Here is a 21,684-nt window from a genome sequence, read left to right on the forward strand (position 1 = left end):
TTTGGTTAGGGGTACGATAAACAATATAAATATACAAAGAGTATATATATAGTTTATTATCTCCAGCCTTTCCCAAAAAACTACATATATATTAAAAACACACATCTCAGTGTGATCTGGCCACTTTTTAGTACTTCTGTTACTAGATATATTCAAAAAGGTCCCAGATACACTAGAAGAGCTGCTTAATATTTATCATGTTATGCACCCAACCCTGCACTGTAGTTGTGTTTATTACTTGAGTTTTTCTAGGCTTAGAAAACTTCCAGGCAGTTCTTAATTATTCCCAGAGAGGTCAAGTGTTGTACAGAGTGTGCTGTTCTAGCATACCATTCTTAATGATTAACTTGAAATATGTTGAGGAAAATCTTAGGTTATACTACCAGTAGCCCTTCATTTCACAGTGTATCACTTCATACTCAAGTAGATCTCTGTGTGTGTCCTTGTCAAGTTGACAAGTGTTCGCAAGCATTCTTCACCTTATCTAGTGGATAAGCAGTCTCTCACAATGCTCACAGTGCCAGCCAGCTTGCTCCAAGGGTTCTATCTCTGCTCTCTGAGCACTGGGATTATAGGTGGGCAAGTGTGTAGGTGCTGGGGATCCAAACTCAAAGTCTTCACATTTGCACAGCAAGTGATTTACCTGGCAAGCCATCTCCTTATCCCCCCAGATGTTATTAAATGGAGATACCATGTTTTATGTTGGAATTATGACTTTGGTTCTATTTTCACCCTTTATTTGGAAAACAGGGCAACATTAAGTTTTAGATTTTTAAATGAATTAACATGGTAATAAAAGTATGGCCTGAATTTGGAGAGTAAGTGGTTTTCCAGTTTGGGGATAAGAGGTGCAAGATCATCTCCAAAGGAGAAGAGAACACATACTCAGTGAACCACCAAAGGGTTTGGCTTCCACTCACTGAGGGCAAGCAGTGCAGTCCAGGCTAACCATCCATGATCTTTGTCACAGCAAATCAGAGTCTCCAATTGTTCAAAGTAATTGTAGGTACAAGAGAGAAAGCAACTCCAGACTGACTTATTAATTGATCTGGATGACTATGAAGTGTCCCCCACTCCTGAGGTGGCAAAAATCTTCAGAGTGACTGTTGGAGCAGGGAACCTTTCATGTGCTCCCAGTTGTTATACAGTGCATAGAGACTGGTGAGTGTCAGTCCTGCCAGGCCACCTCGTGCTATTCCTCGAAGACCACCTGGGCAAAAAAGGAGAGCAAATGAAACAACATTTTATATCACATGACCTAGCATTAAAGGTAGAAAAAGTACTGCAAAATACAGATACTGTAGAGAAAGCTCCTCTTTTAAGTAATATACCCTAAGCAAGAGGAAAGTTTTAAACTATTATTAAATTCAGGAGGTAATTTCCCAAATCACATAATACACATTTTTGTAGTTTTAAGTTGGGTAACTTCTTAGCACTTGTCATGACTTGTACCTAAGATCTTTTAAGACTGATGAGGTGGCTAATCCCAGTCCGACTTGTAACCATAGCAATTCTGGTTAAAATGTTGATGTTTAAACAAAGTAGTCATTCCATGTTTGTTGAAGAGTTCAGAATGGCACTAGCACTGTCAGTGGATTTAAGGCTGTAAACGAAGTGAACATTTTATGTGGAAACAGTATTATCAGCATTTGGACTCTGGACAGGTCCTTCAAATATTTGAGGACTCTAGTGGTGATAAACGTAATCAAGCACGAACACAGATGTGCAGACACATGAGAAAATAAACGCACAAACCAAAACCTCAATGGTTGGGTCAAAATTGGGTAATAAGCAACAAATTCTACTAGGACACAGAAAGAAGTATTTACTGAGCAATATGTTCTGCAATAAGTAACATCTTACTATAACTTTCATTAAAATGTATCACAATCTTTAATTAAAAAGTGTATTTACTTATTGTATTTGTGCATGTAGGTGTGCATGTGCTGTGGAGGTCAAAGGGGCAACTTGTAGGACTTGGTTCTCTCCTTCATCATGTATGTTCCAGAGATTAGATTTCTGGCACTGGGTTCAGCAGCAAGTGCCTTTACCCACTGAGCCACTGAGCCATGTTACGGCCTTGCATCATAATCTCTAAAGTGTCTCCAGATTCAATAGATGAATTCACTATTAATGCATTTTTGTTTTAAACAGATTAATTAACAATGTATGTTCTATATTTATGCCTCTGAAAGGTATCTTTGTTTGTATGATTGCTTTATGTGCATCATACATTATTTTGGGTTCTAGTAGTTCATCCATTCCAAATAGCAGTTGTACTTTATTGTAGGCATAAGATAAAACTTCAAAAGAATTGTAAGATCTACATTTTCCTGAGACATATACGAATAAGAACAGCTTCCTATATTAAAAATGGATTGTACTTGGAATTTTATTTTTTTATACAATACACAAATAGAACCTCTAGGGGGCCTGGGAATGTAGCTCAGCTGGTAAATAGTTGCCTAGAATGTCTGAAGCCTTGAGTTCAATCCCCAGCACCCCATAAATTGGGTACAGCAGTAGCACATGCCTCTATTCCATGCATATAAGCACAGCATTACACCAATGCCTGGGATTTCCAGTGCTGGGTTAAATATACGAACCACTATACTAGGCTTTAAATATTTAAAAACAGGAGCTAGTTTCTGTTTGCTGGTAACCTTAAACCTAAAAATGTACCAAACTTGCTTCTTTATGACAAAAAATTCTATGTCAAGTGATAAGGACTGCCAATTGTGAAACAGTTGGTAATAATATACTGAGCCAACATTGCAATATTAATTCACACGGAAGTCACTCCAACAAAAGCAGACCAGTTTCTTTTCTAATTTCTGATTTAAAGCAAAACTCAAGAGGACAGGCTGCCGGGTGGTGGTGGCGCATGCCTTTAATCCCAGCTCTTGGGAGGCAGAGACAGAGGCAGGTGGATTTCTGAGTTCGAGGCCAGCCTGGTGTACAGAGTGAGTTCCAGGACAGCCAGGGCTACACAGAGAAACCCTGTCTTGAAAAACCAAAAGAGGGCCGGGCGGTGGTGGCACACGCCTTTAATCCCAGCACTTGGGAGGCAGAGGCAGGCGGATTTCTGAGTTCGAGGCCAGCCTGGTCTACAGAGTGAGTTCCAGGACAGCCCGGGCTATACAGAGAAACCCTGTCTCGAAAAACCAAAAAAAAAAAAAAAAAAAAAAAAAAAAAAAAAAAAAAAAAAAAAAACCAAAAGAGGACAGGCTGACCACAGAAATAAACTCTTTGCGACAGAACAAAACGTAACTTCAACTTTTGGATTCAAGGACTTGGAAAAGAGTTCAGACATGTTTAGTGTAGCGTGTAAACTATTATGGAGCTCCTAGAGTAGAAGAAACTCAAGCTGAGCATGGAAGCACAGCACATAAACCTAGAACCTGGGAGGCAGAGGCTAGAGGATCAGCAACTTAAAAGTCTTTAGATACAGAGCCAGTTGGGGACCAGCCTTGGCTACATGACATTCTGTTTTAGAAGAGGAAAGATGAAGGGAATTTCACTATTTTAATTCAGTCAATGTCTCCAAAAGGATGTGAGTTAGAGTCCATGTAAAAGCATTCCATTATGATTACATTTTACCAGAAGAAGAACAGCTCCAGTTTTGCTATCAACAAGCAAGCATCTTAGAATGTGCTAATAAACATATATTTGGGAAATATGATTCAAGAAGCTAACAAAGGGTGATCCCGTTTTCTCTCCTAATGCCTTCCATTATTCTACCTTTCCACAAACAATGTCAGTTTACAAAAATAAAAGTTAGTTAAAGTATAAAAAGTATAAAAAGCATAAAAAGTTAGCATTTCCGTGTTGTGGATAGCTGTAGCCTTTTGTTTTCACGTTATTTCCACTCCTGGGAGGGGCTGCAGAGGAGGAGTGAATCTTGAGAACCTTCTGTCCAATTGAATTTGTAAAATAAAGGCTAGAGCCAGTGACTAGGCAGTAGAAGGGGAGGTGGAGAAAAAGGCTTAGGAGAGGAGTCGTCAGAAGAGGAGGAGTTAGAGCGGGGGAGGGGTAAGGGGAGGGAGGCAAAGGAGAGCAGAGAGGGAGAGGAGCCATTGGAGTTGTTGGTGGAAGGACAAGCAGGAGGAGAACAACATGGCTTAGAAAACCGCAGGTTTTAAGGGATCTCATAACTGGGGAATAGAGTAGTACAATGGTAAATCTGCCCAGTCCAAGGCTTACAGTTTATAATCATAAATATTGAGTTGTGCTTTCCTTGACTGGACGTGTTTGGGTCAGAGATTTACCACAACATTTCTGGGTTGGAGAGATGGCTCAGTGGTTAAGAGCACCAATTGTACTTCCAGAGGTCCAGAGTTCAATTCCCAGCAACCACATGGTATCTTACAACCATCTGTAATGGGATCTGATGTCCTTTTCTTGTGTGTCTGACGAGAGCAATGGTATACTCACACCCATAAGAAATGGGTTACAGTTGGTTTCACAAGCCCAGCTTAAAGTTAGGTAAAATTTCATGTATCATATGTAATAGGTAAAAGGCTAATTGTTGAAATGTTGGAAATGTTTCAAAAAGTAATTGAAGGCAAACCCAGTAGGAAAGGAGAGAAGGCTTCAGGGAAATTACAATAAATATCAGTAAGTTTCTCAATCTTACCACCAACTAGGGAAAAACAAAATGAGACACAAGACACTATTTTTGGCAGTCAGGAAGGGGTTGTGGAGATTCCTCACAAGTTTGAAGCCAGTCTGATACATGAGTGAGATGTTGTTTCAAAACTAAATCAAACCAATAACAACAAAAACTATCTTTCATCAGTTGGCATTCATTTCAACACAATGTAGGGCTGGAGACATGGCTCAGTGATTAAGAACACTCTTGCACTTCCAGAGGACTCAGTTAGACTTCCAGCGCTTATATCAGGCAGCCCACAACCACCTGTAACTGCAGCTTGGGGATTCCACGCCTCTGTCCTCCCCATGTGCACATACTCATATGCAGACACCAACACATTTATACATAATTAAGAATAATAAAAAATAAAACTAAGACATAGGGTAGATGATACTTCAAACTGATAATGAGTCTTAAAAGGTTATTTTGGCAATAGTTGTCATTTTAATATGCAAATTTTATACTTAAGTAATTTGGCTTTCAGTAATTTATCCTGCAGCACAGAATCTCATGTGCTACAGAGTTTAAGGGAGGTCTCAAGACAGCCATATATAAACAAGACTAACAGGACTAACAGATGAGAATTTGTAAAAACAAACAAACAAACAAACAAACAAAAAAACAACCTGGAAAGAACATTCTAAGCAAAGTGAACATCAAAAATAAAAGCCCTTTGTACCGAGGGATCAAATCATGTAGAAGAGTGAGCTTAATGGGAAGGCTGGGAACAAACTGGACTTCTGATTAAGTCTTATTTTCTAAATGATATTCCCACTTAATTATAAGCTTAAATGAGCTTATTAAAACTTCCAGAACTATATGTCCATCTTTCTCCAAAACAGTCTATATTGGATATTAAATTAAGATTTCTAAAGTCTGAAAGGATTCTCACCAGCTCCAGTATTGCGAGTACAGCTCTGGCAGGCCTTGCCTTTCTCGCCTATTCCCTTTGCCTTGTTAAAAACCATTAGATTACATTCCTAAAGCTAGCCCCCAAGGTCCAGCTACCAAAATATTGAAGTTCAGCAATCAGAAGGCAATTTTGGTTCACCTAATTAACATGCCAATTAAAATTAAACATCTCATTCTAACACATGGTTTCCCCTTTTACCTGTAAAAACTGCCATTTGCTTATGGGCAGTGTCTGTCTCCTCTATCCAGAGGCAGTCCTTCGTCCTCTTGGGACAAATAAATATCCACCCTTCCTTTCCAGTGTTCTCTTCCTCTTCTGTCTTTGTCTCTTATTCTCTGCCCTATGTTCCTCTGAGGCAAATAAATCTCTTTGTTCAGAAAACTTGGTTGTGAGTGTCCTGAGCCAATACTTTCCCTTTCTAAAACTTTCTCAAGAACAACATTGTACTACACTCCTCATTCTGCTGTATAAAAACAGCATTTGCAGAAACATTGCCCAAATGACTAAGAATCATTGGGAGACATAAAATGAAACAAAACAAAACATCACTTTACTAAAGGAATGTGGTACTGTGGTACCAGCTGACATGTTTTACTGAGTTTTGCCTTGAAGAGACTGCACACACACAGGCAATGGACTGGCAGTGCTGAGGAAGCCAGAACAGCAAATTCTTATGCTCCTAAAGCCACACTGTGATGCTTAGAACTGCTCCGCTCCTACAGGCCTTACCTGGTACTCTGGAACATTAAGTCCAAACAAATCTCTCCCTCCTTCAATTTGTTTCTATCAAGACTTTTTGGTTAAAAAAAGTCTTAGCCAAAGCCAACTAATGATACTGTGTTACAAATGGGATTTCTATTTGCTTTGGTTTCTATAGTGTCTCTTCCAGGCCACCTTGGTCTCAAATTTCCTACACAGCTAAAATGGACCCTCAACTTTTGGTTGTGCCAGGAGAGGGATTAGATCCTCTGGGACTAGAGTTAGAGATGGTTGCAAACCACTTTATAGGTGCTGAGAATCAAATCCAGGTCCTTTGGAAGAACAGCCAAGTAGTTTTAACTGCTGAGCTATCTCTCCAGCCCAATTCTAGTAATTCTTTGTTGAAGTATCTTTGATGACTTTTAACCTAAATTTGAACTTCTCACTCCAACTTCCTATGTTTCCAATCTAAAACTCTCTTCCAGACTTGTGTCCCACATCTTTTTCACGGCATCATATGATATCCTTGAAGTTCTGTCCATTGTTCAGGCCTAGCTCAGCTATTACCCCTCCCTTTTCTAGAGTTTCCTAATTTCTGCATTCTAGAGGAAATGTGGTTATGGGGAAAAAAAGGGGAGAAAAGAAAAGACTTTTGGTTTAATCCCAGAACTAGGGAGGCAGAGGCAGGTGGATTTCTGAGTTTGAGGTCACAGCCTGGTCTACAGAGTGAGTTTCAGTACAGCCAGGGCTACACAGAGAAACCCTGTCTGGAAAAAACCAAAAACCAAAAACAAAAAAAACAAAAAACAAACAAACAAACAAACAAACAAAAAAAAAAAAAAAAAAAAAAAAAGACTTTTGGGTCAGACTAGGATTTGCTTAGCCTAGGTCACAAAAGAAAGGCATAGCAGGTAAAGACAGCTTACCTTGTCTTGTTTATTTAAAAAAAAAAAAAAAAAAAAAAGTCCTGTGATTTTACTCCCTTCAGGTTTGTATATTAAGAGGACTTACAAACAAGACACCTCCCTCACCATCTTTCTGATAGAACAACAGATTCACAAATGATGGTATAAACACAACAGATGCTGTGTTTATACCTTTAAGTAGGGGGAGATTCTGAAGCATGACACAACATGTCATGGGCTGTAAGAAATGTTTGACGAAATAGAATCTAAGTCACAAAAGGACAAGTACTATCTTGTTCTATGTATTTGAGATAGCAAATGCAGAGTATGAGGCTGCCAGGAGCTGGTGTCAAAAAAAATAGTAAAATCCTTAATAACTATAAGGTTAGAGTACTAGATTGCTTTGTGTGTGTGTATGCACTTGTGTGCATTTTTTCCTCTGAATACTATATATTACAGGTAAAGCCATTTCATTTGTCAACTAAGTATTACTTACTTGTACATTTATACAACATTCCTGTCATGGTTCCAGCTGCTACTGTGTTGAGGTCATCTTCTGCACCCCGTGTTTTCTCAATGATAACACCAAAAGCACTATAGAGCAAAGCTGAAAAAGAAAGAGACCAGTGATGAAAGTCACAGTAATCGTTTTAGGTAAGTACACCCAAAGACAAACAGAACCATCCCCGGAGCACTGCTTTAACAGGAAAATTCTGGTAACAAATAAAATGTCCACCAAGAACATCTTCATTGCTGCAGGAATCCAGAAAGGGGTTTTCCATAATACAGAATACCACAGTCACATACAAGGTAAGAAGATGCCAGGCCATGGTGGCACATGACTTTATTCCTAGCACTAGGGAGACAGAGGTAGGTGGATCTCTTAAGTTCAAGGTCAGCCTGGTCTACAGAGTGAGTTCTAGGAGAGCCAAAACAAAAAAAACCAAACCAAAAATTTAGAAAAACCTTCATTTACTGATACATAAAACTAGGTACATGTATATCCAACTGACTGGTTATACACAGAAGGGGTTGTGAAGATGCAGAAATGTGAAGAAATAGTATTACTAGAAAATATTGCTGCAGAGTCTAAGAAAAATTTCAAATTTCACTTATGTTACCTATACCTTTTCTTTTTTTTTTTTTTAAATACCCATATATTTCTATTATAGAAAAACACTATAGCTAACATTGAGACACATCTTTAATCCTAGCACTCGTGAGGCAGAGGAAGGCAGCTCTCTCTGTAAGTTAGGGACCAGCCTAGTCTACATGGCAAGATCCAGTCCATTCAGGTATGTGCTTACCTACATAGAAAGGTCCTGTCACCTTCTCCCCCAACCAACCTGCTCCCCCAAAATATCAATAAAAGAATGAGGCCTGACTTTTACGTGTTACAAAACCCTTTAGTTGTACAGAACCTTTAGCCAAGCCCTTACATGTACTTTACCCATAGCTATCAGGCACAATATGCATTATATTGCTTTCTTACCATTTTTCAAAAACCACAGCTATATGTGTAATACACACCTTTAATCCCAGTACTCTAGAGGAAGAGGCAGGTGGATCTCGGTGAGTTGTAGGCCAGTGTGGTCAACGTAGCAAGTTCCAGGTCAGCCAAAACTAAAGGGAGACCTTGGCTCAAAAAACCCAAAACCAACTATAGCTATACTTGCCTTTCCGACATTCCATCAAGCTCAGCCTTGCCCTTTGTCTGTTGTGGAACTTCTATATTTTATGAAAACGATCACATAGATAACATTGTGACCAGCAACATCATATTACAATGGGAAACATGGTAACCACTGGAGTGATCATCTATTGCTCCTGCCTAGGACTATAGGGCTTTCTGGAATGCAGGATTTCCAGGGATAAAAATAAGTTGTAATGTAGGCAAAGGCTGCTGAGTTTTCTAGGTATATAAGCAATTACAATAGAACAGAGAAACATGACTTGTGTGTAGGAGGTTGTTTCAGGGTTGTAGACATAAGCAGAACACCAAAGCCATCATTTGTCAAAATATAAAATGTGATTTTGGCTTTCTGGTGTGAAAACACACTGTTTCCAAATTTCATAGCAAGTTCCAATAGTGGCCTTTTGTCTTTTCAAATTTGTCCCTTACTCAATCTGCTGTAAGTAGAAAGAGTACCATTAAATTCAGCTTGTCTAAAAATTAACAAAAATCTTAGATGGTAATGTTTATGCACTACAAATAGATTATAAATCACTAGCAATCAAAAGAACAAAGTATTCATGAACAGTATGATGAAAGCACTGGGTTCTGACTAAGCACCATTAAATCACCCGTCTATGACTGTGCATGCTTTCCTTATCTACAAAAGAGTTACTGCAACCCTGCCATTTAGGTCCTGGAAATCTACAGATGAACTCACAGGCCATTAGGAAAAGAAAGCATAAGGGCTGACTCAGTCTGTCACGTCTCACTACAGGACTCTGAACCTTTCTTAACATGTAGAGTCCCATGACTTGGACATCATTTAGTTTAAAACAGGGTTTACTTGGCATACTGTTTAGATAAGTACGTGTCTTTTTACAGATGATAGCTACAATACTAACTTGAGTGGATTTAAATGTTGTTTAGCCTAGAACCAGAATCTTGGTTGAATAAACTGCCCATTCTTTCTTTATATGAATGAGTTACTAGCTGGGGGTATGGCCCATTGGAGGAGAATTTACCTAGCATGCCTGGAGTACTGGGTTTGTTTCCTAGTGCACATCTGTAATTTCAGAACTTGGAAGACGGGACCAGGAAGATCAAAATTCCAAGCTTCTCCTCAACCACACAACAAAAGTTTGAAGTGAAATTGGGCTACATGAAGCATTGTCTTAAAACAAAACATTAATTGAACAAGATTTATACTTACCCAGGGAACCTAGAGTATTAGCCCAAAGTGCCCCTTGCCTAGTCACCATATTCAAAATCCTACCAGGAAGAAAAAAAAAAATGTATTTAGGATCACTGTTTCTCTAGTAATCTTATAAGCCATAATAGTAGCTATTTAAAACACATAGGCCCAAGCCTCAATGTTTTTAAGATTTTAATAAATATGATTGTTACTTTATATAGGTGAGGTTTATGATAAAATTTCCAACACGGTGGGCAATTACTAAAGTCCTTTAGTAAAGACACAAAATTATTTAGGACAGATTAAATACAAAGGTTTCAAACAGCAGCCTGAAATGTATTTACAAACTGATCTGTGTTAAAACAATGTCACTGTAACTGTGACAGAGTGGTTGACATTGTTTGGGAAAGGGAGTACACTTCAGGATACTAAGTAGGACCAATGGAAAAGACAGGGTGTTAGAATGCAAAACAGAACTGAAGAGAAAGGAAGAGCTGCCTTACTAGATTAGATCACATGGAGAAAGTACTGTCTGCTCCCATACTAGAACCAAGCAGTCAAAGTGAATGCTTAGCACACTCTCATGGAAGCAAAGTTCCATCTTACACCAGAGTCACAGCCTACCAGAACGGTGACACAGCAACCAGGTGAAGACCACATATTACTCTCCCAGCAGTGTAACACCATCACAGGAATGTGTCTGGGATGGCTGACTACTACTGGATAACAAAATAAGAACTTGGTAAAGCTCTCTGGCAGCTTATTTCCATTTGTGAGCCTTTATCACTATTTATCACCTGTCACCTGCCCACAACCCCACAAGGCAGAAAGTAGAGAAAGTTTACTCAGGATCACAAAATATTGGGCTGCAGAGATGGCTCAGTGGTTAAGAACATTGACTTTTCTTCCAAAGGTCCTAAGTTCAATTCCCAGCAACCACATGATAGCTCACAACCATCTATAATAGGATCTGATGCCCTCTTTGGGTATATCTGAAGACAGCTGCAATGTACTAATATAAATAAAATAAATAAATCTTAAAAAAAATCACAAAATAGTAAATTATTAAACTATGATTATAAAGCTATACACAATATGTTTGGCTATAAATTCTACCCTTTTCCAATTATTAAATGCTGCTTTCTAATACAGGAAGACGAGAAAGATTATGTTGCTGTAGTTTTCAAAAAATGAAGTATATAGAATTTTGTTAGACTTTCTACTTCTAAATTCATTATTAATATTGGTTGGGGATTTGTTTCAAAATGATACAAAGGAAGAAACTGGGTGACCGGCCAAGGCTGATGGTTGTTATAGAAGAGTTAGGGTTCACAGGTATTTATTACAGTATTTTGGCTTCTCATACTACAATATTTGAATTGTCAATAAAGGAGTGCATTTGCTAACATGAACAGAAAAAACTGGCAAGCCTTTAAAGTTTCCTAAGGCCAACTCCAGCACATCTGCTGCCACCTTCTGGCAGAACAATATATTCACAATTCAGAGATTAAGAATGCTAAGCATTAGTCTGGGCAGATGGCTCACTGGTTAAGTGGGACAGCTCCTGAGAAAGGACACCTTAGGCTGACCTTTGGCCTTTGTACACACCCACCCATGTGGACACCTGCACACATGCACGTACACACACAATAATGATCTTGGAGCTGTAGAAATTCTACTTACGAGTTTCTGTCCCTCCCCATTTAATTGAAGCATGTCAACAAGAAGCTAATCTAGCTTTATCACCAAGTTTTCCAGTCCTATGGGCCCAAGAACAATCAAAAGTCCCTATTAGTAACTCAACAATTTACAAAGTATGCCATATAAATTTGGAGAACAGAACACATGTAAGCCAAGAAATCAGGTTGGGGTAGTACCAGTTGAATGAGTACACTAACTCAAAATCCATTCTTCTGCAAAAGTGAAGACATAGTAACTTGGTTCCTTATGCTTTGAAACCAAAACCATATATTAAAGAGAGACAGGAGGAGGGGGATGTTAATTAAACATTTTATTAACATCAGATGGTGATTAGCAAAAAAACAAAAACAAAAAAACAACAAAACAAAAATCAAAGCAGTGGTTAATATGCAAGCATCTAGACTTACTGTACATTTCTTGGTTTGGACCAGGCCATGCTCTGGGTTTCCTTCAATCCTAAACGAAGACCGTTCATTGCCCCGAATGCAGCCCCTAGTGGCGAATCATAACAATTCAAAAAAAAAAAAAAAAAGCTATATATTAAAAATAATTCTGGTTGCTTTTTTATGTAATAAAAAGATGCAATACAAGTTTTAAAAATGGAAACAATATTCTAGTAAATTTTCACTTTAAGCACCATTAATGACTTGGATTTAAGGACATTAAAAATAAAAATACTGAGGCCGGGCAGTGGTGGCAGACACACACCTTTAATCCCAGCACTTGGGAGGCAGAGGCAGCTGGATTTCTGAGTTTGAGACCAGCCTGGTCTACAGAGTGAGTTCCAGGACAGCCAGGGCTACACAGAGAAACCCTGTCTTGAAAAACCAAAATAAATAAATAAATAAAAATACTGGGGCTGGAGAGATGGCTAGGCAGTTAGCAGCACTGACTGCTCATGCGTTCAGTTCCCACAACCACATGGTGGCTCACAACCATCTGTAATGGGATCTGATGCCCTCTTCTGGTGGGTCGGAAGACAGCAACAGTGTACTAAACAACCAACCAACCAACCAACCAAAAACAAAACAAAACAAAAACAAAACAAACAAACAAAAAAACCCAACCAACCAACCAAACAAAAAACCAAAACCACCTACCTGTCATGCAACATCCTCCAATGGTAAAGAAAGCTAGTTCAAATCTGCCTCGGGTTTTATTAGCTCCAGTTGGCAAAATAAATTCATCAGTATCCTAAGGGTCAAAAAGGAAAAAACCAAGATGAGTGTTCACTGAAGACTTAGATAGCTATAAATTTCTTCCTATTTTTCTCTTTTAGTTATGAGGCAATGTCTTATTATGTAGTCTAGGCTGGCCTGGAACTCTCACAATTACCCTGCCTCAGTTTCCCAAGTGCTTGGATTACAGGTCAACTTTTCAAAGTAGTTTTGAAATAAGTAAACAATCAAATTAATACAAACTCATCAAATTCAAGCAAAAGTAAAATTGCAATAACAGCCAGCACATAAATCAAAAGTGATGTGATAATTTCTTGGCTGTCAACTGGTCTACATACATTTCAAGTGGGAAGTGCTATTTTTAATCTGGATCTTTAGAGGTGGATAAACTTACCTTTATTCTGAGCCACAGCTTCTGGTGGCAGCCTATATAAAGGACATGAAGAAGAACGCTTGCTCTGTCTAACAAGTCCATTCCTTCATTGGCATTAGAGCCTTCTTCCCTATTCTGGCACATACTGAAGACCAGCTGAAACATCAAACCTCATAGATTGAACAACTACTGGATTCTTATACTTTCTGTTGTAGACATCCATTGTTGGATAACTGGATCTCTCTCTCTCTCTCTCTCTCTCTCTGACACACACACACACACACACACACACACACACACACACACACACACACACACACACACAGACAGATTCATTCTATAAATTCTGTCCCTCTAGAGAAGCCTGACTGACACAAGAGATATGAGCATGACACATTGAATTCTTTGGAGGGATTTCCATCTATCCTTTCATAGTATAAGTCTGACATAGTATAAGCTACTTTAATCAGCTTTAAGCTACAGTGCCAGTATCTAGAAACAATGACTCTAAAGGAAGAAATACTTAAAAACTGTAAGAAGTACTAGTTGACTATCAGTCTGGAAGCAAATAAAGAACAGTTTAGGTCATACAAGTATAAATTATCTCCTTAGTAACTTCTCTGCTTTTACAAACAGGACCTCAAGTAGCTGTAAACTTGCTATGCAGTTGGGAATGACCTTGAACTCTTGACTGTCTTGCCTCTACTTCCAAGGGCACAGACCACAGGTGTGCACCATCAACAGGGCCCTTCAGTTTGTTTTCAGTTCTGGAGGATGTAAGGTTTTGCAAGCATACCAGGTCTTCCATTTACTAAGTACAAACTACACAGGGGTATATATTTCTTTTATTAACTTTAGACAACTGTAGAACTAAACGCATACACAAATTCAGAATGTATCTCCACCCCTTTAAAAGGATCACTTTAAAAGAGATAATATGTTTCCCCTTAGATTTATTTATTTTATGTATATGAGAATTTTGTCTGCATGTATGTAGTTAAGTATATGCATGCCTGGTGTTCAAGGACATTAGAAGATAGGACTGTATCCCCTGAAACTGGAGTTAAGAATGACTGAGCCATCTCTACAGTCCCTAAACAAATAATTTTTAAAAACCCAACAGTTTCTAGCAAACAAATGATTCTTCACTTTTATGAAGAATAATTTCACTTCTGACAAGCTTCTTATAGTGATTTCAACAAAAGTGATACCCATAAGCTCATATTTGCACTCTTAGTCCCTAGTTGGACAGTTTGGAAGGATTATGAAGTATATCCTTGTTGGAGGAGGTGTATAGCCAGAATAAGCTTTGAGGTTTCAAAAAGTTCACACCAGGCCCCATGTCTTTCTCTGTGCATGCTGTCTATGGATCAGGATGTAAAACTGCTACTTCTCTAACGCCATGCCTTCCTGCTTTCTGCCATGACAATAGACTAACCCTCTGAAACTGGAGGGAAGCCCTCAATTAAACGTCTTCTTTTATAAGAATGATAGCACACAGGCAGACACAGTGCTGAAGAGGTGGCTCAAAGCTCTGTATCTGCATCAGTAAGCAGCACAGAGAGAAAGTCACACTATGCCAGCTCTGAGCACTTGAGACCTCAAAACCCACTCCCACCCAGTGCCTCCAACAAGGCCATATCTCCTAATAGTGCCACTCCCTAGGAACCTATGGGGCCATTTTCATTCAAACTACCACATTCACTCCCTGGCCCCCACAGGCTTATAGCTCTATTATAATACAAAATGTATTTAGTCCAACTTTTAAAAAGTCCCTAAAGGAGTTTTAAAAACTCCTTTCAGTTTTATTGACTGCAACACCCTTCTTTCTCTTGGGCTGGTTCTCAACTTTCCTCAGCAGGTATCCTAATACTCTGGCATCTCCTAGGCAATCCAGACTTCCCTGTCACATCTTCACACCCCTGACATATGCCTGGCCTCAGAGGCTTTCCTTAGTCACAGAGGGGGATTTTCCATAGCCCCTTCTATCATTAACTTAGCCAGAACCTCAGCCAAAGCTGCAAAGTTCTGCTGCTTGCTGAGGCTGGAGCATGGCCCCTTGTTCAATTACATCTTCACCTGCTTTCTGTCTTTTGATGTTTTTTTTCCCTAAATTTAACCTTCCTCTATAGACCAGGCTGGCCTTGAACTCAGTGATCTGCTTGCTTCTGTCTCCAGAGTGCTAGGATTAAAGGGATGTACTTTCACAGGCTGTAAACTTTTAATTCCTTTTCACTAGTTGGAAGCTTAGCTGGGTGGGGGTCTTGCACTGAGGTCACTAGTCCCTTTATTTCATTGAACATCAGGATTTTCTTTCATCTGCTTATCTCTATGAACACAGGACATAGCTCTGTTCTACTTCCTGGTATCCCTTTCTCCTCAAATCGTACAATTTTTAACTTTCCTCACTCCTTTTCATTATAGATCTACATACGCTTAGCCACTAATAACCAAATAACACAGTCAATATTAGGCTGTTTTGAAATTTCCTCTGCCAAAGATGTCAATTCATAACTCTCCAACTTAGCCTCAGGCAGATTTTTGGACAAGGGCAGAAAGTTACCACCATGCCCCAGCAACTCTTAGTGGGGCTGGGTTACAGTTCAGAGGTTTAGTCCACTATCATCACAACGGAAGCATGGCAGACATGGCCTCAGAGAGGTAGGGAGCTAACGGTTCTACATATGGATTAGCAGGCAGTAGGAGGAAAGTAGCTAGATCTGGCTTGAACATTTGAGACCTGAAAGCCCACCCCTGGCAATACATTTCCTTCTACAAGGTCACATCACCTAACAATTAGCCCTTGAGGCCATTTTCATTCATGCTACCCCATACTCTCACTTATGCTTCCTGAGTTTTCAAATAATGACCTGATTTTAACTTATTCTTAACGTCTTATTTTTAGAAATGTTTTATTTGACCAGAAAAGGTAAATGATTACCCTTCAATTTAGACATAGATAACTAATTAAAAATTGGAAATAAAAAGGACAAGCAAGAGCACCAGCCTACACTTCTACAGTATCAACCATAGTAAACACTGCATACAGGGGAAACAATCTGAGATTGTTCTTAAGTGTGTACTGCCGACACCCTAGGACACAATGGCACTAAAACACCAGTAAGCACTAGTATTGCAACTACAGAAGAGAAATGAAAGTGGGACGAGGTATCATTGTACCTGAGATAGTTACCAGGCCGAGATTATGTGAAATCTTTATAATTTCAAGCTGACAACAATATGTACGTTGAAAACAATTACATTTTGTTTTTACATCAGTTATTCCTGGGATTTCTAACAGGAAGCCTTGTTACTTAAGGTAAATTTAACAAACCATCTCAAGGTGAATGTAAGAGTGACTAGTAAGTAACTAGTAAGAGAAACTACAAATAATGCCTCATATCAAGATGAGTACTATTTAAGATGTCTATAACGTTCAAGTTAGATTTGTATCTAAGAGTAAAACTGCCAGGTCATAACTGTTTTTCATACTGTTAGAAAATGCCAAGCCTTTCCAAAGCAGTTCTAGCTTTTTTTTTTCTTTTCTGAGAGAGGGCAATTCTCAAGAATCTAAAGCTCAGGCAAAAGTAGTGGCACATACCTTTAATTGCAGCATTTGGAAGGCAGAAGCAGAAGAATCTGTGAGTTCAAGGCCAGCTTGATCTACAGGGGGCAGGGAGGCGGAAGAAATCTAACCCTCCTCCCAAAAAGAAGTCAAGATCATCATTCTCAAAATTACTATGTAGCCAAGGATTTTTCTGCCTCCACTTCTGAGTGCTGGGATTACAGGTGTTACCACCATGCCTGGTTTAGCACCTGTATCACTTGACATTCCTACTAGCTTGCTGGCTAGCTTCCCAATCTTCTTTATGTTGGTATATGTGAAGTGACATATCATCTATGATTATATTTAATTAATGTGATTATTAGACATTTGTATGGCTTCATGAAGACATATCTATTCAGACCCACTGCAATTTTATAACTGATTTTCTTCTCTTAAATGTAAAAATTTCAAGTCATTTATCAGATGTTTTAGAAATATTTCCCCCAGCTTTCAGGCTTTCCTGTCGCTTTCTTTTTAGGCCTATGCCCAGGCCTCTTGTTTCTCTCTCAATATTGTCTTAAGTACATACAGAAAAAACTAAATTTTGACTAAATTCAACTGTCAATTTTTCTCTTTATTACTTGTATTTTTAGTGGCATATCAAAGACACACTTTTTAATTTAGTTACAACCACTGGTACCTATGATTCATTCTAAGGAGCTCACAATGTTACCTGCTGATATGAGTTAACATTGCATATGATATGAAGTTGAGGTTCAACTTAACTATTTTGCTTATTCATTCTAGTTTTCCAACAGCATTTCAGAAAATGCTGCTGTTCCTGTCTTCATTGCCTTGGCACCCTCACTGAGAAACTGACTGCAACTGAAGTAAGGGTTTACCTCTAGTCTCAGTTCTATTGCACTGACTCACACATGTCTTAGTAATTCCATGTCAGTAAAAGGCTTTAGATTGATAAATCATCTCATCCATTTATTTTCACAAGTATCAGGTCTATGGTTTTGCACTAACATATGGATTTTGGGATCTAATTACCAATTTCAACTCCCCCCTCCCAATACCCTTAGGATTTTGATAGGAATTGCACTGAATCTGTAGGTCAGGTTGAAAACAGTTGCCAGTTTATCAATGCTAAATTTTCCAAGATGATGGAATGTCTTTCCATTATTTTTTTTTTTTTTTTTTTTTTTTTTTTTTTTTGAGACAGGGTATTTATATGTAGCTCTGGAATGTTTTTATGCTAACTGCAATAAAACTATTTCCCTAACTCTATAACTCTAAAAATGAGTGCTAACTGCTACTATATAGAAATAACATTGATTTATGTCTATAGACCTTACACTCTACAACTCTGCTAAATTCATTTATTAATTTTAAAAGGTTTGCTTGCTTTTCTTCAAATTTTTGTAGTTAAGCTTCCTTTTTTGTCCCCCATCCAAGAGAAGATTTCTCTGAATAGTCCTGGCTGTCCTGAACTTGCTCTGAAAACATGAGCTGGCCGTCACCTCAGGTATCTACTCATTCCCCCCCCCAGTGCTAGGAATAAGGGTGTCCGCCATCACTGAGCAGCTCCCCACCCCCAAAGACAGGGTCATATTTATGTAACCTCAAACTCAGAGCTCTGCCTGCCTCCCAAGTACTGGACTTAAAGGTATGCATCTCCAAACCTGAGCAAAATCCACTTTATTTATTTTTATTTTTAGTTATGCTGCCTAGTCAATTCTGAGAAGAGAATGGAAATGTCTGTATTGCTCTTGATCTTGAGGAATCATGACTCAGTCTCTTATTGTTAAGTATGACATTAGCTGTGGATTATTCTGTGGATGTCATTTAATAGGTTGAAGAAGTTATGGTGGTGCACACCTTTAATCCCAACACTTGGGAGGCAGAGGCAGGTGGATCTCAGTGAGTTCAAGGCCAGCCTGGTCTACAGAGTTCAGGCTGTCTAGGACAGCCAGGTCTTGTTAGAGAGCAATCAGTTTAGTTCCTCTAGGAGTATTTCACAGCTCAAGTTAGTTCTAAGCACTTGAGCCTTGTGGTAGAGTAAGGCATCAAACTAGTAAGCTTTATCTTACCTGAACAAGATAGCGTGGATCCACATTTAAATAAGGAGACAGGGGGTTCATACCAGTCACTAGAGAGAAAACAGAATGTCAAATAGCAACAAAATCCACCCAAGTATTTCATGCAGGACTGACTCAGCTGTTACATGTTGTGAAACTCAATGAATGTAAATTTTCTTTAGGAACTAGGCCTTGCCCCAATGCCCTACACTTTTGTAAGATACTGGCACTAACATCAAATTATGAAACTAGAAAATTAGCTTAGATTAATTATTACTGTTTTGGTTTATGTTTACTGTTTACTTTTTTTTTTTTTTTTTATAACATTTATACCTTTACTTGAGTTTGTCTCTGTGTGTGTTGGTGTACATGTGAAGGTAACACCCATCAGAGATCCTTCCATCTACCTACCAGTTTGGTTCTAGGAATCTGACACAGGACACCAGGTTTGGCGGAAAGTGCCCATACCCACTTCTTGTGTATACACACACACACACATATACATACACACACACACACACATATACACACACACACACCACACACACACACACACACAAAGCAGTTTCTTTAACTAGTATGACAACCAAGTATAATCAGTCTCTCTCAAGGAAAATAGTGGTTGGGCTAGGTTTTTGATTGTAGAAAAGTCTATCAAAGCAGTTTGTCCATATTACATTTCTTTTTTCTTTTCTTTTCTTTCCTTCCTTCCTTCCTTTCTTGTTTTGTTTTGTTTTTCCAGTCAGGGTTTCTCTGTATAGCTCTAGCTGTCCTGGAACTCACCCTGTAGACCAGGCTGGCCTCAAATTCAGAAATCCGCCTGCCTTTGCCTCCCAAGTGCTGGGATTAAAGAGGCATGTGCTACCACTGCCCAGCCCATATTACATTTCTAACAATTTTGCTAACAGAATCTTTTTATTATGGCAAGAAGAATCCTTGTTTTCACCCAGGGATGAAACTTAATAGAAAAGAAAATACAAACTTTCAGGTTAATTTTAAATCTGCCAACTTTGAAAACAAAGTAATCTAGCAAGAAAATAATTAATCTTCATAGATTTTATATCTACTATTTGGGTCCTTCTGTATCTTGGTTGACTGTTCACAAATGTGCGCTCTAAGCATGACTCTATTCATCAATTCTAAGTCCTGTTGTTTCAGATTTCCAAGTGTTACACCTAGCATCCCATCTCACACCAACTGTTTCTTACTAACTTACTTTCTCTTACCTCTTCAACTCACTTTCTCTGTAGAAATTAGGATCAGTCCCAATGGCTCCCATCAACAATTAGGTCAAATCCAATCCCCTTCCCCTTGCTTATAAAAGCTTGTATTTGTTGCTATTTCCTGCCTCTTTGCTCTTATAATTAATCTTGTATCAGTTCACTCCTTTGTAACTCTAAAGACAAACTGATCCAATGGCTGTTCAAGAAACATGTCAAGGTTGTTCTGTCTCTCAAACACTTGTTGCTAAATTTAGGTCACAGCTCAAACATCAACTCCCAAGCTGTTTTCCCTGATCTGTTCTCAAACAGCCTTCCTCTCCCACCACCACAACCACCATCATCTAAAGGTCCGATTTTATTTCCATCGTGACATCTAGCACTAACTGCAGTGTCCTTATGTTACTCTCCTCTGTAGCATGTGCACACTAAAAAAGCAGTAACTACTTTGTCACATTAAGTAGTGCCCTTCATTTTATGCAACTGTGAAATCCTAAGTAAGATACACATAAACTGTGTTCTGAACTCAATTCTGATAGCAGACATTAGGGTCATCAATGGACTTTCTGTACGTTTTTAAATAAAAAGGTTTTAGAGAAATACTGTGAGGCTTAGTAAGAAACACTTTAGTAAGGGCTATTCACCATCAACTCCCATGTTCTACTTATCCAGCTGAATAGCCATAATTACGAAACATTAAAAGCCTGAAATATATATTTAGGTGATTGAGAATGGCCAACAGGCAGGGTATTCATGCCTCTGCATCTTTGAATTTGTTTATTTCGCTTTCAAATTTTGTTTGGCTTTTTTTCCTTGTTTATAAATCTCCCAATAGTTTCGCTCGCTTCCCAGCTCCTTCTGATTTCCTGAATTGTCTCGAAATAAATAAAACGAACGAAAGATGATTTCGCCTAGCCAATTTAGAAATACTTAAAAGCCGCGTGAAAAAAAAAAAAGTAACTGCGGGCTTGTTATTTGGAATGTTTATTTCTAGAACAAGGGTCTTCTAACAGGGCCGATCATACAGAAAAGCGTGTGACGAGAAAAGGGACGAGGTGCTAAAGGAGGACATTTTGTGTTTCCTCTCGAAACTAGGTCAATAAAAGAACTTTCCGGGGATTTACGATCCCCCCAAATTCGTTCAATCTTAAAACCCGATTACTGGCGGTGAATCTTGTAAACGCGAGCAGGAAAAGAGACAGGGGACGCTACACATTTCTAGTTATCCCAGAAAGCAGTCAGAAAGGAGCGCAAGCTAGGCCCGATACTCACGCGGGACGCCGGCCAGATCAGCGTTCGAGTAACCGGCTCCTCCGGCTCCGAAAAAGCCAGCTAAACCGCTGGTAGATTTGTTGCTACTTCCTGCGCCACCCTCCATGAGGTCGCAGCAAACGGCGGTGGTCTTCCCACCACCAACCTCAGGCCGGGGTCGTGTGCTCGGCCGTGGCCCCGATAGCAACAGCGGGAAGACCCGCGTTGCTACTGCCACCTTCACACGCTGACCTTCCGGGCGCCGGCTCCCGTTAAGCACCGCACTTCCGCT

General features: G+C 39.1%; 1 protein-coding gene and 1 non-coding gene across 2 annotated transcripts; both read right to left on the reverse strand.

Annotated features, from left to right (window-relative positions):
* Positions 1-32: 32 nt before the first annotated feature.
* Positions 33-21,676, reverse strand: LOC117705039 (mitochondrial import inner membrane translocase subunit Tim23). Its single transcript, XM_034497318.2, has 7 exons — positions 21,414-21,676; positions 18,934-18,992; positions 12,840-12,933; positions 12,147-12,231; positions 10,057-10,115; positions 7,668-7,778; positions 33-1,210 (listed from the first exon to the last, which is right to left on the reverse strand). Exons 1-7 carry the CDS (start codon positions 21,517-21,519, stop codon positions 1,095-1,097), a joined length of 630 nt encoding a protein of 209 aa, XP_034353209.1. The 5' UTR covers positions 21,520-21,676; the 3' UTR covers positions 33-1,094.
* On the reverse strand, positions 10,566-10,762 carry LOC117706380 (small nucleolar RNA SNORA74). The gene has a single exon (XR_004606491.1). It is a non-coding gene; the product is annotated as a small nucleolar RNA SNORA74 (small nucleolar RNA).
* Positions 21,677-21,684: the final 8 nt, after the last annotated feature.

The sequence above is a fragment of the Arvicanthis niloticus genome, chromosome 3 (genome assembly GCF_011762505.2).
Source record: "Arvicanthis niloticus isolate mArvNil1 chromosome 3, mArvNil1.pat.X, whole genome shotgun sequence".
Taxonomy (NCBI): Eukaryota; Metazoa; Chordata; class Mammalia; order Rodentia; family Muridae; genus Arvicanthis; species Arvicanthis niloticus.

Excerpts from the sequence above, each read along its gene's own strand:
- LOC117705039 (XM_034497318.2), bottom strand. The coding sequence starts at position 21,519 with ATGGAGGGTGGCGCAGGAAGTAGCAACAAATCTACCAGCGGTTTAGCT. Across the intron at positions 12,934-18,933 it reads ATCCACGCTATCTTGTTCAG|GATACTGATGAATTTATTTT; the intron begins GTAAGATAAAGC and ends TTTGACCCTTAG. Across the intron at positions 1,211-7,667 it reads AATGTTGTATAAATGTACAA|GTGGTCTTCGAGGAATAGCA; the intron begins GTAAGTAATACT and ends TTTTTTGCCCAG.